Source organism: Nuphar pumila, chromosome 4 (genome assembly GCF_984573655.1).
Source record: "Nuphar pumila chromosome 4, dmNupPumi1.hap1.1, whole genome shotgun sequence".
Taxonomy (NCBI): domain Eukaryota; kingdom Viridiplantae; phylum Streptophyta; class Magnoliopsida; order Nymphaeales; family Nymphaeaceae; genus Nuphar; species Nuphar pumila.
Window position 1 is genome coordinate 341,715 of NC_143252.1, and position 17,201 is coordinate 358,915.

The 17,201-nt window shown below is 37.7% G+C and overlaps 1 protein-coding gene across 2 annotated transcripts in view; it reads left to right on the plus strand.

Annotated features, from left to right (window-relative positions):
- Nucleotides 1–426: 426 nt before the first annotated feature.
- LOC149838998 (BAG-associated GRAM protein 1-like) overlaps nucleotides 427–17,201 on the plus strand; it is a 186,278-nt gene continuing 169,503 nt past the window's right edge. The window contains exons 1-3 of one of the 2 annotated variants that reach the window (XM_090002195.1): nucleotides 427–829; nucleotides 16,140–16,209; nucleotides 16,381–16,478. In XM_090002195.1, coding sequence (XP_089858321.1) covers nucleotides 16,159–16,209; nucleotides 16,381–16,478 — 149 coding nt within the window. In that variant the 5' untranslated portion in view covers nucleotides 427–829; nucleotides 16,140–16,158. The remainder of the gene's footprint in view (nucleotides 830–16,139; nucleotides 16,210–16,380; nucleotides 16,479–17,201) is intronic. The other variant, XM_090002194.1, reaches the window with a different exon arrangement.

The following is a 17,201-nucleotide window of genomic DNA, read 5'->3' on the forward strand; positions in this document are numbered from 1 at the left end:
AGAATGAACAAAGAAAATTTGAGGTGTTTACAAACTGACATCAATAGTGGACAAGCAGACTATCAATGATAATCTTATTCAAGCCTTGACAAAATGATGCAATCCACACACCTACATTTTTTTGGTTTTTGTGGAGTGAGATAACCCTGTTTCTGAATGAGTTCATTGGTATCATGGGCCTAGCCGAGCCAACTGGTCAGTCAGATGATCCCATAGAGTAACAATTCTTAATAAATACGAAAGGACTTGATGTCCGATATGCTTTAGCTCGAATGACAGAACGTAGATCTTGACAACTTAATGTTCGCATAGGGGAAGAATAACAGATCAGATTAACCGTACCGATGACAGTCTAGATATTTTGTAGGAGCCTGCAAAAAAAAAACAAGAATGTTTAAAGCGTCTGACCTCTCTTCCGGTCATCCCATACGGTCTTCCTCCAAAAGAATGTGCGCCCAATTCGTCCCCCTCTTTCCGTTTCGGAACGTCGATCGGAATCCCTCGGAGGCCCGCGAATCCTAACTTTAGTAAAAACCCGAAGAATTCCCTGGGGACCCCAAACCAAGGGTTCGGAAGTCTTCGCAAGGAAGGAGGAGAAACAGAGCGAGAATTAAATGAGATGCTGGCGATCGGAGAGATCGCGCTCGGCTTCCTCATCCCTTCATGGTGGGAGGTTGAGGTATCCGTTATGGCTGCACTCTTCGTCATCATCGTGTGCTCGTTATTCCTCAACCTTTCGTCTGGTGAAGGTGGGAACAGTTGCTCCGGCGACGATGATCCGCAGGACCTTTTGATTCGGGCGGTTGCATCAGGAGATAAAGATAAGGATGTTAGATTCTCTTAAACATAACTGTTATACGGATCACCTTTCGGATTGCTTGGCTTTTTCCTTTGGATTTTTGTGTTGCTTCTGGTGAGTAATTTTGCCAATTTGATGTGTCCTGCGAAAGCTTCTGGGAACTGAGTAGTGTCCAGACATAATTTTATGTGAACATTAGATTATTATATTTGTCGATATATTCCTTTGGGTTTACTAATTTAACATCTCTTTAAAAGTTGGATTACAAAGAGTGAGGGTTGAGTTCAATAACCTCCTGGATGATGTATGAAAGCCCTGGCTTAGGATTATTCACAATTCTCAAATTACACAAGTAAATGCATACAAAAGTTATCTATTATGTTTAGATGAACATAAGCAGAAAGTTGTTGATGCAGAAATTTGACTGTTCTTCTCTGTGCGCCCACATGCTATGATAGATACAGTTTGTGGATTATGATCTGTCCTTTGTTTGGGATTGCGCACAAACCCGGAATGCTATACTCTCTCAAGGACATGGAAATACACTTGCAATAATGTGCACGGCTGAAGCTCTTGTAGCCAATGAATAAGCTCCATTGTTGCATGTTCGAATTTCAAACTTACAAAGGGAGCACATCAAACTCGTCATTAGGCTTGTTTTTGTTGTATGTCGTGTAGGAATTTTTATAAACTTATGCAGACTTAAAAACAAATCAGAAGTAGACTTCTAGGAAAAAGTCCTAAGCTCGCATAGACATGTATAAGCAAAAAACCCGAGAGTTGCACTTGGGCTCTATAAATAAATTAGTCCAAATAAATAAATTTCATGAAATGCTGATACAACATACAAGCAGCTTGATTGTTTTGATGTTGGGCCATAGGCACATAAATATATCTTTGAAATGAGAGATTATCTTAATTTCATAGTTCAATCTTTTTTCATCTTATTCAGAAATCATCCTAATCTCATGCAACCCAAACAGATATAGATATATGTTTCTGCATTCACATCCTTTTACTTGGGAATATTACCCATGTGAACAAGCTAGAGAATCTCTTTGTATCATGTACATTCACATACACATAAACGCAAGTAGGAGACATGAAACAAAAACACCTGGAATGATGAGAGAATACTGTAAAACTAGGATACAGGGACACAACCATATATACAGATATATGTTTCTGCATTCACATCCTGTTACTTGGGATTATTACCCATGTGAACACACTAGACCATCTCTTCATATCACGTACAATGTCACATTGACATAGACACGGGTACAAGGCGAAACAAAAACACCTGGAACGACAAGAATATGTTACATGCACACTCTTTGGAGGTCCAGGTGTAATCGGATTGGATAATTATTTTAGGGTCCATGTCCCATATAAGGTCTATTTGGGATATTATGTTAGATTTTGGGTTTGGTTCATGTAATTTTTGATCCATTGTATTTTTAGGTATGAGGCTTGATTCCTTGTATTATTGATAAAAGTGGTATTATTGATGTTAAAAATATGTTAAAAGATAACTTCGATATGTCTGATTTAGGTTTTCTCAGATATTTTCTTGGCATTGAAGTTGCATACTCTCCTCGAGGGTATATATTATCACAGATGAAGCTTGCTGCAGATATATGCTCCAAATCTGGAATTTCAGATAACAAAACGGTGGAGACTCTAGAGGTTAGCAACGCTAAACTACGGTTGGAGGATGGGGTTCTACTGGATGATCCTACACCCTACAGACAACTCATTGGATGTCTCACCTATCTGATCATCACCAGGCCAGACATCGCTCACGCTGTTCACTCTGCTAGCCAATTCCAACATGCTCCTACAACTGTGCATATGAGTGTCATGCTTCGGATTATTTGCTACATCAAAAACACTCTAACTAAAGGGCTATTTCTATCCTCACTCTCTTCATTAAATTTACTTGCCTATACTGATGCTGACTGGGGGAGAAAACCCAAATGATAGAATTTCAACTACTGGTTTTTGTCTTTTTAGGAGATTCGCTAATTGCTTGGAGATATAAGAAACAACAGAAAGTCTTCTTATCATCTACTGAGGCTGAGTACCGGGCTATGACAACCACTACAATGAAACTTGTGTGGCTTTGAAGCCTTCTTCAAGATATGGGAGTTGAAATTTCCGATGCCTCGAAGCTTTGTTGTGACAACAAAAGTGTTATCTATATTGCCAGCAATCACACCTTTCATGAGCAGACCAAACATATAGAAATAGACTGTCACTATGTTCGTGATGAATATCTTCGTGGGACAGTTATACTTCCATACGTCACATCCGAATATCAGCTCGCAAATTTTTTTTACTAAAGCACTTCCTGCTATCCGCTTCTTGTTTCTCCTTGACAAACTTTCGGTCATCTCCTCGTAAAGTTTGAAGAGGGGTGTTAATATATATATATATATATATATATATGTATATATATATATATATATAATGTATTTCGTCAAATACACCATAATACCCGATAGAGGAATTATGGTCATTTCACATAATACCCGATAGGGGTATTAATTTTTCTTTTCTTTTTTGTATTTTTTTTTCTTTTTTGAAGCCACATAAGGGGCCCCACCATAGAGTCGTTGGCCCTCCCAACGGTCACAAATGTGATAGTTGGGGGCTCCCAACGACTCTATTGGGAGCTCCCTTGTTGTCCCTTAAAGTGTATAAATAGGGGCTTTCCCCCCTTGTGTATGTATTGCTTTTGTGAGCTCCTCTTTAATAAAGAGTGTTTATTTTATGTGTGTAGCCTTGTTACAAGGCCTTTCGTACTATTCTTTAGTGGATTTCTTCTTTGTGCCTTTGTGCTAAGTCCATTGTTGGACATTATGAATGCATTTGCATTCTTGATTCTTCCGCATACTTCATTACACAACGCCCCTCCCTTGCAACACAAGAGCAGAGAGAGTGAAAGAGCAGGGAGGGGGCGTCCCTCAGAGAGAGAGAACAGGGAGGGGGGCGACGCCCCTCCCTGCAAATCGAGGAGACAGAGAGAAGAAAAGCGAGGATCGAAGCAATATACCTGCTCCGACGAGAGGCCCAATGTCGCGCTGATGATCGAGAGAGTCAGACGGGAGGATTTCACAGGGGAGGAGTTGGGCGAGGGGTGAAAGGAGAGAGGCGAGTGCAGGGCGAAAGGGGAAAGTCGTGGAGAGAGGGAGCTGCACAGAGGGAGAGAGTGTCGGGGATCAGGGGTCGTACATGCAGGGAGAGGTCGTCGACGAGGGGGACTCCGACTCCGGCGAGAGGGAGCGCCTCAGGTGAGGGGGGATGGTGCGCAGGGAAGAGAGAGAGAGAGTCAATGGTTCCCTTTTGCGTAAAAGGAGAACCCCCCCTCCCGTGTTTATATAGAAGCACAGGGGGGGGGGGGGGAGCTCGGGTCCGAATCTGGTCGGATCCAACCTGGATTCGATTTTTTTAGTAAAAACTTGGATTTTACAAAATCAACTTAGCACCATTGATATACTTTCTCAATAGAATCAAAATTCATGCATGATTGTAAATAAATTTTGTAATTTCCTGTTAGTATTCAACTGTTTGTTTTATCTCATCCATGTTGCCAATGTCCTCAAGCATGAGGTCTAGGCTATGAGCAACACATAGGTCCAAAAGAATGTTCCCATAATTTCCTGCCAATAGTTTACTTGTTGCCTATAATTAGCTGCATTATCAATGATAAATTAGAATATATTTTCAAGCTTAACCTCATCAAACACCTTAAGCAACACATTTGCCATTTTGGGCATATTATTAGAATTGATACCTTATGATGTTCCAGAGTATAGGCAAAGAAGAAGAGAAGACGTCAAGGATTGGGGTTGCAACTCCTTTACTAATGATTTCCAATAAGGGGACATTGGGTCTGTCCATTTTATTATATAGAAAATATTACAAGTGGACTTTTCATATTTGCACATAACACAAACTTTACAAAATAGAAATTACAAAGGATAATATTGGAACCAAAGAGACCCAACACAATAGGAAACCTATCACAACAGGGAAACCAACATGTAACGTCATCTGTATTGGATTTGAGTTGTGGATTCATATCCAAACCCAACTCCAATGTCATTATCTCTTAATAGCCTTCCTCAAGTTGTACATGATAATCACCATGGACAACTTGGATTTCAAATACCAAAACTTTGGCTTTGTCAAACCCTTGGTGAAGAGATCTGCAATCTGATTTTCTTAACCGATGAATCTTGTTTCAAGTTCATCATCTTCAATTTTACTTCTAGTAAAGTGATGATCAATTTCTATATGTTTGGTCTTTCCATGATAAACGAGATTCAATGAAATTTCGATGGTACTCTGATTTTCACAAAATAAAACTGATCTAGAAACTGTCTCATCTGGTTCATGTAACCGACTTCTTATCCATGTCAACTATGAGGTTGTTGCTGCCATGACTCGATATTTAGCTTTTGTGCTTGATCATGATATGACCCGTTCTTTATGAGTGGACCAAGAAACTAGATATTCAGCTTCTCTGCTAGATCATGCTATGACTCGATATTTGTAACTATCTCCAACATTTGTATTCATGTAGGACCCATGCATGAAGACAACATGGCTTAGGGAAGGCATAGGAGAAGGATTATTCGACATTTCACTAAGTCTGTAATCGAGAGATCCTTCGTAGTTCATGATTTGTTTTTAAAAGAGATTCAACGTGTTCGTCCTCACCTTTTGGGAAAATGGAAGCCCAATTGGGAGGGGTCTTTTGTTGTAAAACAAATCTTGCTTGTCAAACTCATATCGACTTATCAACGTTAATGGAGTTGAACTTCCTGATCCGATCAATACGTCACATTGAAAAAGGTTTTATCCTTAGATTAAGGGCACAAAAGATTTTTCAAAATCTTTTTGAAAATCATCTGAAGTTCTCAAGGTGTACCATTCTATCATTTCTAAAATCAATAATTTATAAATCCCATTAATATTTTCCAAGAATATGAATGGAAAAAATCATGATAAAAAGGACACCCACAGTGAGGTAGAAAATCCAAGTTCATTTGGACCAACTCGAAATTAGAAATTGTGGATTAGTGGGGAACCGAGTCAAGCTTTTGATATTGGTATAAGACTACTAAAGAATCATGCAGCGACCAATACTTAAGAAAATAAAAATAGGAAAATCTTTTGAAGTCTAGTCTCGAAAGCATCGTGAGGAAAAATTGTGAAAACCAGAAAAAGAAAGAAAAAGTGCGAAAATATGATAATAAAAAAAAGCTCACAAAAGAATAAAACACACAAAATGCACAAAGCACTGAAAAAGAGGAAAGGCATGCGAGGTGCACTTAGGCTAATACTTGCCCGGGTCTATGGCATGGTGGATAGGCTCTAGTCATATGTCTGCCTTGTGGGTAGAAGTTCGGTTAGAAAAATGTGTGCTAGGAGAAAACCAACACCGATCTCCCTGGTATGCAGCGTGGTGGATTAGGCTCCGATCATGTATTTGTGTGTAGAGAAGGTTGGTTAGTGAGAGGCATTACCCATGTATTTGGATTTTATGAGGCCCATAATCACCTTGTCGCTGACAAAGTGATGTCAAAATAGAGACAAAGTCTTTCAAGCCTAAGTGAATGCAAGAAAAAACTGTTTTTCTCTCTTATTATAAATAATTTCTCTTCCTTGGAATCACAGTTGGACAACCAGGTGTTTAAAGTTTTATTTGGGGCAACATTGGTCCATTATTTCAAAACAAGAGTTGAAAAAAAACCGAGGATTTAAGGACGCTTAGCTAGTTTCTTATTCCTATTGATTTTCTGAAAAGAAGATGAAAGGGCAAGATTAATTAGATTTAGAAATCAAAGTTCAAAGAAAAGATAGAACAAACATCTCGAAAGAGAAGGAGAACTGCAGTTCTGCACAAACAACACAATTTGAAAAGGATTTTTATAAAAACCATTCCAACACAAAATTTTACAAGGGACTTCGAATAATCTCTTGATCACAAGACTCTTTCTTTGGAACCAAGAGTGACCAACAAAGGTTGGGTTTTATAAAAGAAAGTGAATGATGAAAATAGAGGCATGAGTTGAACATTTTCCATCCACATTGGGAAGATTTCAAAAAGGACATCAGATTTCTTAAAAAAAAGCCTTTTCTTTTTGTTTTCTGCATTTTGTTTAAGCCTTTTATTTGGAAAAGACAAAAAAAAGTCAGAGAATCTTGAAAAAGAAACAAAAATATCTTTTTGTGTTTTCAAAACATCCTTTTCATTAAAAGTAAGTTTTGTGCCATGTTGCTTTTTAATTATATTATGTTATTATTTTTCATAATAAACATCATTTTTAAATATTAAAATAGCAAAAACTAGTTTTTTATTGATTAAAAATTAAAAATTTTCGTGTCTTCATGTCCTATTTTCCAAAAAAAATTCAAATTTGCGAGTCAAACCCATGTCACATGTCCTTGTGTCCACGTCTTTGTGACAGCTTAGGGTAAAAGATGTGGAAATCTGTACAAGCTGAAGGAATCTCCATCTTCGAGTCAAGCTTTAATTTCTAGAGTCAGTGGATCAAATAGTCAAGCCTATGAGTTGCGACACAAACAATTGGGCCATTGTAATTCAAGTTCATTGGAAAAATTGAATTTGGTTGGTCTTATTTCTAGTATTAAAAGACTTGATGGTGGTCTTTCCTTATGTTCTAGTTGTCAAGTATGCTAGAGTCAATTACCTTTTGTGAGAGACAACAAAAGAGATTCATTTCCTCTTTAGTTGATGTTTGCAAAGCCATCATTTTGGAAGTTTTATATATTACATCACATGCATAGATGATTTCGGCAAATATGCATTGATTTACTTCCTAAAATGTAAGTTTGAAGCATTCAATGTATTTCAATTTTTCAAAGCTCTTGTAAAAAACTATTGCTCTCGCAAAATATTCTCTCTATGTACGGATGGAGGTGGGGATACTCCTTTAATGACTTTTCTAACTTTCTATTTGAAAATGGAATTGAATGCCAAAAATCTTTCCCACACACCGTAGCACAAAGTGGCATCGCTGAAAGGAAACATTGCCACATGGTAGAGACAACTCTTAGTATGATGAGTGTATCTAAACTTAGAGCAGACCTATAGACTGAGGTATTCCACACAACTATTTATTTAATAAACAAGCTGCCATCAAAGGCTTTAGATGGTGACACTCCATATCATGTGAGATGCATGTTGACTAGTCCCATTTACGATCCTTTGCATGCATACATTATGTGCATAGTTGATAAATCATTAAGATATAACTTATTTTTAGAGAAGATGTTTGCAGATTTGTTGGTTGCAATGATAATTATAAAGCTTATAATTGCTTCAACCCAAGATTGTGTCGTATAACCAACGGGGGCTCCACTTGTTTGGTAGGAGCAGCTAGTGCACGTGACCTTGCGTTGGGATGTTGCAGGTTCAAAACCCAATGGTATAGATGTATAACTGGTAGGGGTCTGCCTAACCCCAGTTTGCCTTTCATGAGCTAGACTACCATGAAACATTCAGTCCAATTGTCAAAATGGGGATAGTTTGTGTTCTTCTATCCCTAGCATTACATATGGTCGGAATCTATACTAAATGGATGTTAAAAGTGCTTTCTTGCATGAGGATCTTAAGCAAAACATATGCAAGCAGTGCTATTTATGGACTCAGCCAAGTTTCTAGAGCATGGTGTGAGAGCTTTGTAAAGTAGTGCGGTTACATAACTTTTATTCATTAATGTTGATTATTCATTGTTTATTTCTATAGGTGCTCATGGGATCATGATAAATCTGCTTGATTAAGATGACATAGTATTTGTTGGTAGTAATGAGGCCCATTTATCATTAATAAAAATGATGCTGCAAAAGCAATTCCAAATGAAAAACTTGGGCTCATTGCAGTATTTCTTGGGCTGTTGACCAAATGACCTTAGCACAAATATGCAGTTCATTTGCTCGAGCGCACATGCATAATCGATAGCAAACCCATGAGCTATGTCACATAGGTGCGGGTACGGGTGCGGATGCCTCGATGCAACACTTCAAAAAAACTTGGGTGCAGGGAGGATATATATATATATATATATATATATATATAAAATTTTTAACAGTTTTAAGTTAACACTGTGTATTTGTGTGCATTTATGTATTTAAATATATAATATAGATAAAAATGGACTTGATTAGGGTTAACTGAATGTACTTTTGGATAAAAATGAACCTTAGTGTTGTATTTCACCTAATACAAAAGAAGTTGTGCTCAAGTGTCCCTATTAGGATGCACACACATTTAAGTTTCACTTTTTATTACCATTGCTTACGGATACTCAAAACAGGTAAAATCCCCGAGGTCAAGTTAAATTCTCAGAGTAACTTAGCACACAATTTGTATTTTATTATTGGGTTCCAAACTTAGCCCTCGACCGATATCAGGAAACAACACTATCTATCGAAACATTAGAAATCAGTATCTAATGTCGGGGACACCAGAGACATCAGCATTCACAAGTGCCACTTTTCTTGGTATACCAAAACAACAGTTGTGTCTACATGCCACCTCCAGGCAAAATGACGGATTCTCCCTAAAACCGTGACTAGGAGAAGAACCTCAATATCGGGTTTAGGGGCAACAACAAAGCACACAGAGTTTTAGTATCCTCACGGTTTTCTCAAAACCGCAATATCCAAGATTTCCACACTAAATAAGGGATATCAAGGAAACATAAATTACACTATTCTTTACTTTCTTTTATCTCGTTATTAATTTGTCTCTTTTACATTTGCAAATCAACATGCAAAATTAATAACGTAAGCTTGCAAATAAACATGCCAAGCTCTTCACGAGACCACAACCCATGGCATCATGGAACAGTGCAATAAGAACAATGATATCACATTTGATTTTTGCAATGCATTTAACTACTAAAACAAAGAGCAATACATGCTCAAGGCTCACACAACCCAGGATGATCCATTTTGATCATCGATGCATTCATATGCAAAAATCATCAATCACATGCCACTATGCATGCCTTTCACATGCTTATCAATGCACACTCATACATGCAATTTTCAGAGATGTGCAGGAAACAATAATATTCAAATGCACCCATTTATTTTTCGAATGCATGAGTTTACATGATCATGCCCAATGTGTACTTTCATTCATGAACCAGTTCCTGTATACACGAGAGCCAAGACATGCTTTTATTCACGAATTAACTTAACTAAACATGTGAACACTCATGAAATCATTTTATGCAATAACATGTCAATCTCATATCTTTACATGTGCATGAGACAATAATATTTATATGCATATGCATGAGTTCACCCATATCCAGGTTAAATGCATGCTTTCATTCATTACCCATATTCATGTCCAATGCATGATTTCATTTAATACATGTATCCATGTCAAATGCATGCTTTCGCTAATGAATCTCTTCACTTGAGACATGTGAATTCTTATGCGGATATGCATATGCAACATAATCTAAATTTCAGGAATTGATTATACCCACAAATGCACATGTAACCAGCATTGCATTTGCACATTGATCATGCAAAGTAAATTAATCATAAGCATGCGAACACTCATGCAATTATGTACATACATCAACATATCAATTTCACGTATACTCATGCATAAGAAAAACCACCTTACATTAATACTTAGCATAAAATGTCCAGTTTAAGCATGTGAACATTCATGCGAAGTCTTACATGCAAAACACACCAATCGAAAGAGTACTCGTGCACATAAGAATAATTGTTTTTTAACACTTCTATTAAGCATGATATACAAGCGTACAAGCATGTGATATTTTTTTCTTTTATATACATGCAGCAAAGTCTAATGCACATAACCCATCTAGAAATTAACATGCAAATCCTGCATTTTCATTTAAGCTCAATCAAGCATAAGAAATATGCATAAACTAAAGGAATTTATCATGTATCAATTCTATATATGTCTAAAAATTTAAACATGTAATAATACTTAAATAGCATTCAAATTTTAATTTTGTAAACAAAGGATTCTCAAAAAGAGTCAACTGCACCCAGCCAACCCAGTCGGCAGGGGTTCGGTTCAGGCCCAGCTGAACCCAATCAGCTGGGTCTGACTTGGGCAGACCTGGCATGAGGCTGCCAGGTCATGTATCAGTCCAGCCAAAGTCTCGACTGGGCAGAAAAGGGCCCGGCATGCACAGTCAGCCACTCGACTGGGCTGCCAGGTGCCCAGCCAGCACAAGGCCGGGTCTGGTCCGGTCCGACCAGACCCCAGCCATGACAGGTAGGGCCTGACATGTCAGGCCAGGCTCGACTGGCCTGACAGTCAGCACATCAGGAAACCCAACAAAAACATCTATATTATTTTTTTTTGTAGTGCAATAGTCGACTGCACCCAGTCGGTTGGGTCAGCCCTAGCCCAGCCGACCGACCGAGCCTACTCGACCGAGCTCGATGGCTTGGCAGGCCTGGCAGTTCTGTCAATGCCTGGCAAATCTGCCACTGCTGACCAGCCTAACGTCAACTAAAAATGATACCCTCTTCATGACTGGGGCACTCAAAAGACATAAAAAGACAGATTCATATTCAAACCAATGAAATAAATTCACATATGAGTATGAATAACTATGGTTTCAAGCCAAAAAAACCCAACTATACAGATGTACTATGAGAGCATATCACAGACTATATACGTGAATCAAATAGGCTATTTAGATATGCACAGGTTAGGTTTAAATAAGTATACATATGCATATTATCATTTTGGTAAATCTGTATAGTATAACAGCTACGAAAATCCACACTTATGCGTACTCTCTTCCATTAGATATACTTAGAACCATCCCGTTTTATTATTTATTTATTTATTTTTTTTGCCATGAACTGTACAGCTAGGCATCCTCCTTTTATTATATTTTATTTATCAAAACAAAATCCTGTTTGAAGGCTTTACCTGTACCAAATCTGGAACAGATTTGCACATGCCTTAAGCATGGCAAATCTGTCCCGATTTAGGGATTCACGTCAACACATAAACCAAGGTAAATATTGATATGCATGTTTTCTCCAAAACCAACACCCGGAAAGACAACACAATGCCCATATTTGAGTAAATATTAAAATTTACTCTATTTCCATGGGTATTCACTAAAATCTCGCATGAAAATCCCATTCATGTTCTTTTTCCTCATTCGTGTCAAAAGAGAAACCCGTACCTTTGCGTGAATCGAAGGAAAATAATGGTGGATCAAGAGTTGGATGACTGAAAAAGATCAAATATCTTCCTCTTCTTCTCCCTTTTACCTCTCTTTTCCTTACTTTCTATCTCTTCATTTTTTTCCTTCTCTTTCTCTTTTCACTTTCTTTTTGAAGTCTTTTTATAGGCCCCCATAGGAGAGGTCACCCCTTCTTCTCCAGCCCTCTAAGAGAGTTTCCAAAAAGATGAAAACTCTCTCCTCCCTCTAGTTTCCTAATTTTTTGAAAATACTACAAAATGTTGACTTTTCAAAACAAAAACTTCCAATTCTTTTAAAACACCTTCCTAACCTCTCTTAAGCTGGAGACTCTTTTAAAGAGTCCTACTCAACCCCCAAAATAAAATTCGGAATTAATATTAATTAATTAATTAATTAAAATTATCTAAAAACTTTCAAAAATTAGCAAATTAACCCCAAAGGCTTCTCAACCTTATTAGACTTCAAATTAAGGCTTTACAGTGAATTTAAAGTTGGAAAAACGCTGGGCTTGGATTTGGATCCGGATCCAAGTCCAAGATCCAAACCCATATCCAAAAAAAATGGATCAAGATCTGGATTAAATCCAGATTAAAGTAGGACTTAAATAAAACCCAAATCCATATTAGTTCGGATCGTAGGCCTTGGATCCAATCTGATCCAACTCTGGATCCGTTTCAACAAACTGCTCAATTTTCAGAAAAATGCGATTTTCGGGCAAACCAGAACTCGAAATCAGAAAACAAGACATCGTTGCACTTAAAATTTCGAGATGCATCCAACGATATATTACACGACTACGAAATTACAAAATTTGCCTGAAAATAACCTGATTTTCGCTCGAATTTTGCTTGAATTTAAAAGTTTAAATTAAAACTCTTTCTCACACTTCGTTTGGCTTGCCTCGACCTCGTCGATGAGACCTGAGTCAAGCCTAGACTCAAAGGCATCAGTTTAAAAATCGATCCTCAAACGATTTTTCTCTCAGACAACCAAATTTTCGAGAAACATCTCAAAATGGCTGTGTGTGAAAATACGTGACATTACAGTGCAAACCCACACAGAGTGCTTCGGTACTTTTAAACCGTCAAGAACGAATGCCCCGGTACCTTTAAACTAGTTAGGCATGAATATTATATTTCAATTTACCAGTGTAGTTACTTTATAAACCTTGACAACTCTTGTGCCAGCCTTGAACCGACCCGTAGGCTTGATTATGGGTTCATTCATTAACCCTTGTAGGTGTGTTAGATTCCAAGGTGAGTCACTCAAAGGTAAATGTAAAGTTATATACCGCTATTCCTTTCATCAAGCATGTATCTATGATTACCCACTCTTGAACCCTACACTATATATATACCACTAGACCAAATGCTCTGAATTTCAGTGCTATTTCGATAGTCAACAAATTAAATACATTAACTTTTCTGGAAACACATATTTATACACCCGGTTCAGCCTGTACCTTGATCAAATACAACCATCATTCTATGGGCTGGTACTACCATCCTCACAACGTCAAAATATATTTTTTTAAGAATAGGAAGCTGGATAATGGGCTATTTCCAGCAATATATCAGAAAAAAAAAACATAGCATATCTGACCAGAAGATATGACGAGAAGGCATGTCAAATAAGGCAAAGCATATCTGATTAAAAGAAGCATGCATATCAGATTTGTCAAAACAAGTAGAGTGGAATTTTAGCAACCTAATGCATCAATGTACAAGGGCTAGCTTGAAATTTCCAAGAACCAACAAATTCATTAATCACCCTTCATCTAACAGAAGCTAAATTACGCAAGTTGTATTTCGCAGAACAAAACTTTACTATAAACAAAACTTAAATGCACAAACATCACTAACAACGTGCATAAAATGAAAGAATCAACAAGGCAGATCGGTTACCATAAGGCCTGTCATAAAAAAAATATGAAGTATTCATCCGAAAACAACCGCTCAGAGAAATGAAAACAGGGAAATCCCTGTTTCACGATTTCAGGGCATCTGTCCCTATCAGAGATCCGAAAGCCCTTTTTCGAAAATCCAAAAAGAAACTTTTTAACACAAATCCGAAACCCTTTATCATAAATCGACAACCCTTTATCATAAATCGAAAACCCTTTTTGCATAAATCGACAACCCTTTTGCATAAATCGAAAACCCTTTTTGCATAAATCGAAACCCCCTTTTATTATTCAAAAACCCCTATAGCGTAAATCGAAACCCCCATTTCATTATTCGAAACCCCCTTTTCATAAATCGGAAACCCTTTTTTTTCATTCGAGTTAGGGTCTCACCGTAACCCACATCAATGCTCGAACACCTGACACACCCAAACAAAGAAAAGAAACAATAACCCCTACCTTCTCTGGGACTTTTCCCTGTTTTTTGAGGCTTTGCTGAACCACCACCGTTCCTCTTCTTCACGGTTCGAGAAACAGAGGGAGAGAGAGAGAGCGTGAGGGGAAGAGGGGTGTGGGAGGAGTCTTTGTAGGAGGGTGCTCCGAAACAGAAGGAGGTCGGTTACCTCCCTCCCTTCACCCGGCGGCTGCGCACATAACCCCGCCCCCAACCTTCTCTCTCGACGTGTTAGGGTTCAAAGTGAACCCTAACACACGACTTATCGGGTAGTTTTTTTTTTTTGACTTAACTCTTTACATAGGGCGCGACCCGGGTCCGAGACCCAGAATCCAACCTCGAGTTGGGTCCGCGTCTTTTCCTTGCGATGTGGATTCGTAAGTTGGATCCAACTGTGGATCCTTGAGTTAGATTTTTTTTCTACTATATATATATATATCTTACACGGGTATATGGACCCTTTATAGATCCTGGATCCGAAACATGGATTCCAGGCCCAAACTCAGAAAATTATGTATCATTTTAAGATAATTTCAATTAAATAAAAAAAATAATTTGAGGTTATTACATCATGACTAAACCTTTGACATTTATACGACATAATGCTCTTAAATGCAAGCTCTTTATGGTCTTAAACCATGCTCGTAGTTGTTATATTTGTTAATTTTGTTCAAATGTTGTAACTTATGGCCCAAGTTTTGTACTTGATGTTGTGTTGGATTAGATAGGGGTGGTTTCATCAGGGAATGTAGTATTAGGGGCGTGTTTGATGGCACTGATTTTTTCTTCTCCCCAGCACCCACCCCCAGAAAAAAAAATTTACTTTTTGTGGGGCCCACCTTCACCATCAAACACGTTAAAAGTTCCCCCTCAAAAAGTGTTTTTTGAGGAGGTTATTCTCCTCGAAAATAAGGGTAAAAAAATCACGTGGGGGACCATGTGATTTTTTTTCACCCTGGAGAGGAGAAACTTCTCCGCTGTTTCAAACTTGCCCTTAATGTTGTGTTGGATAGGTTAGAAGATCAATAAATATTGTAGCTTGGGCACCAAGCAAGGGACTCGTGTATAAATAAATCCATGAGATACCCAATTGGGTACTCTCCTTGCTTCCTCAACGTGTTGCCTCTATTCCTACTTGCATTTCTTCAATCCTCTAATCTTTAACCTGTTTTGTGCAGCAATACCAGATTTACAGCAGAAACTATATCAAATACTAAAGGAAGATACAGTTTTCACACTTAGCTGGGCTGTTGGCTTGAATATATCTCCTAATTTTCTTTCAATTAATTTCTTTCATCAATATCACTCTTAGTTTGAAAATTTTTACAATGAAATTGTTGTTCTTTTTTATTGCATGCGCTGTTTTCAGTAGGCTGCTTCTATTTCTTATTCTTGAGTGGGGATCTTCTCTTGTTATTATTGTTATTAGTGTTGTTATTATTAAGGAGATGAGGACATGGGAATCAATGACATAGATAATGGTCAGCGAGTTGGTCATGAATCATGAAAATCATGTTATTGTTTGTCATATGGCTCAAAAACTGTTGCAATTGTCTTGTGAAAGTAGAACCATGTGAACAGCAAACCTAAAAATTTGTTTTTCTGCATTGAAATTTCAAGTGTAGCAGGGGTTATATTTTGCCTAGATCTGCTGCAACAAATGATACTTTGATTTATCTTTTCTATCATGACATAATTTTGCATTTGTTTGACATGCAGTTGTCCACTTATTTTGTAGATGGTCCAGCTGAAAGTGGGATCACAGAGTTCATCTTCCTATCTAATAAAGGTATTCTTTCCTATATGTTGGATATTCTATTTTCTCTGAAAAAGTAACTTCCACTGCAAGAAAGTATATTGTTAACTTTCTGAGTCAGTCCATCTATTGAGTAATTTTTGACCTAGTACCTTAATCAAGATAGGTTATTCATGCAAGAGCTTTTCATTTTCCTTGTTGCAGTTGGAACTCTTGGCAGCAAAAAATCTTATTGGTGCTAACATAAATGGCACATCGGATCCTTATGCTATTATTACTTGTGGTACTCAAAAAAGATTTAGGTAACTTTCTTTCTCTTTTATTTTTTCAGTTTGCGCATCTGTGCATGCCTGTGCTCAACTTGTAGTTGTAGGTCTTTTCTAGAGATTTTGTGTTTCACTAACCTCGGCTGCATGTTTATAGTGATAGAGACATGGATTATATTAGGAGCTATGTCACATAGACACGGTTGTTTGGCAGCCGTACCCGTGTCGACATGGCTTGACATGGGTGCTGGTACCGGACACAGCACGGGTGCATGCTGGTCCGGGTCAGGTCGGGTCCAACCCTGACCCAACCCAACTTTTTTCTTTTTGGTTTCTCAAGTGAAAGAATAAGAAGAATAAAAAGGATGAGGAAGAAATAGAGAGACCGGGCATACTGTTAGGGTTGGGCCTCTCCTCCTCCTCCTCTTCTTCTTCTTCTCCTAGTCTCTCTCGATTCACCTCTCTCTTCTTTCTCGATTTCCCCCTCTCAATGATTGGAGAGAGAGAGGCCCTTCCCCCTTTTATAAGATATGTTATATTTGGATGCTAATATAATGGATCCATATATAATCTGTTAAATTGTAATCCATAAGACAATGTATTTTATAATATATATTTTATATGTATAAAAGAAGATACATATACATATATATTTCATAATTATGTACATGTATCCATCTACTTATATATATAATATATATTTCTTTCTTGTATTAGCTGTAGGGGTATTTTAGTCATTTTACTCATATTCATGTCGTT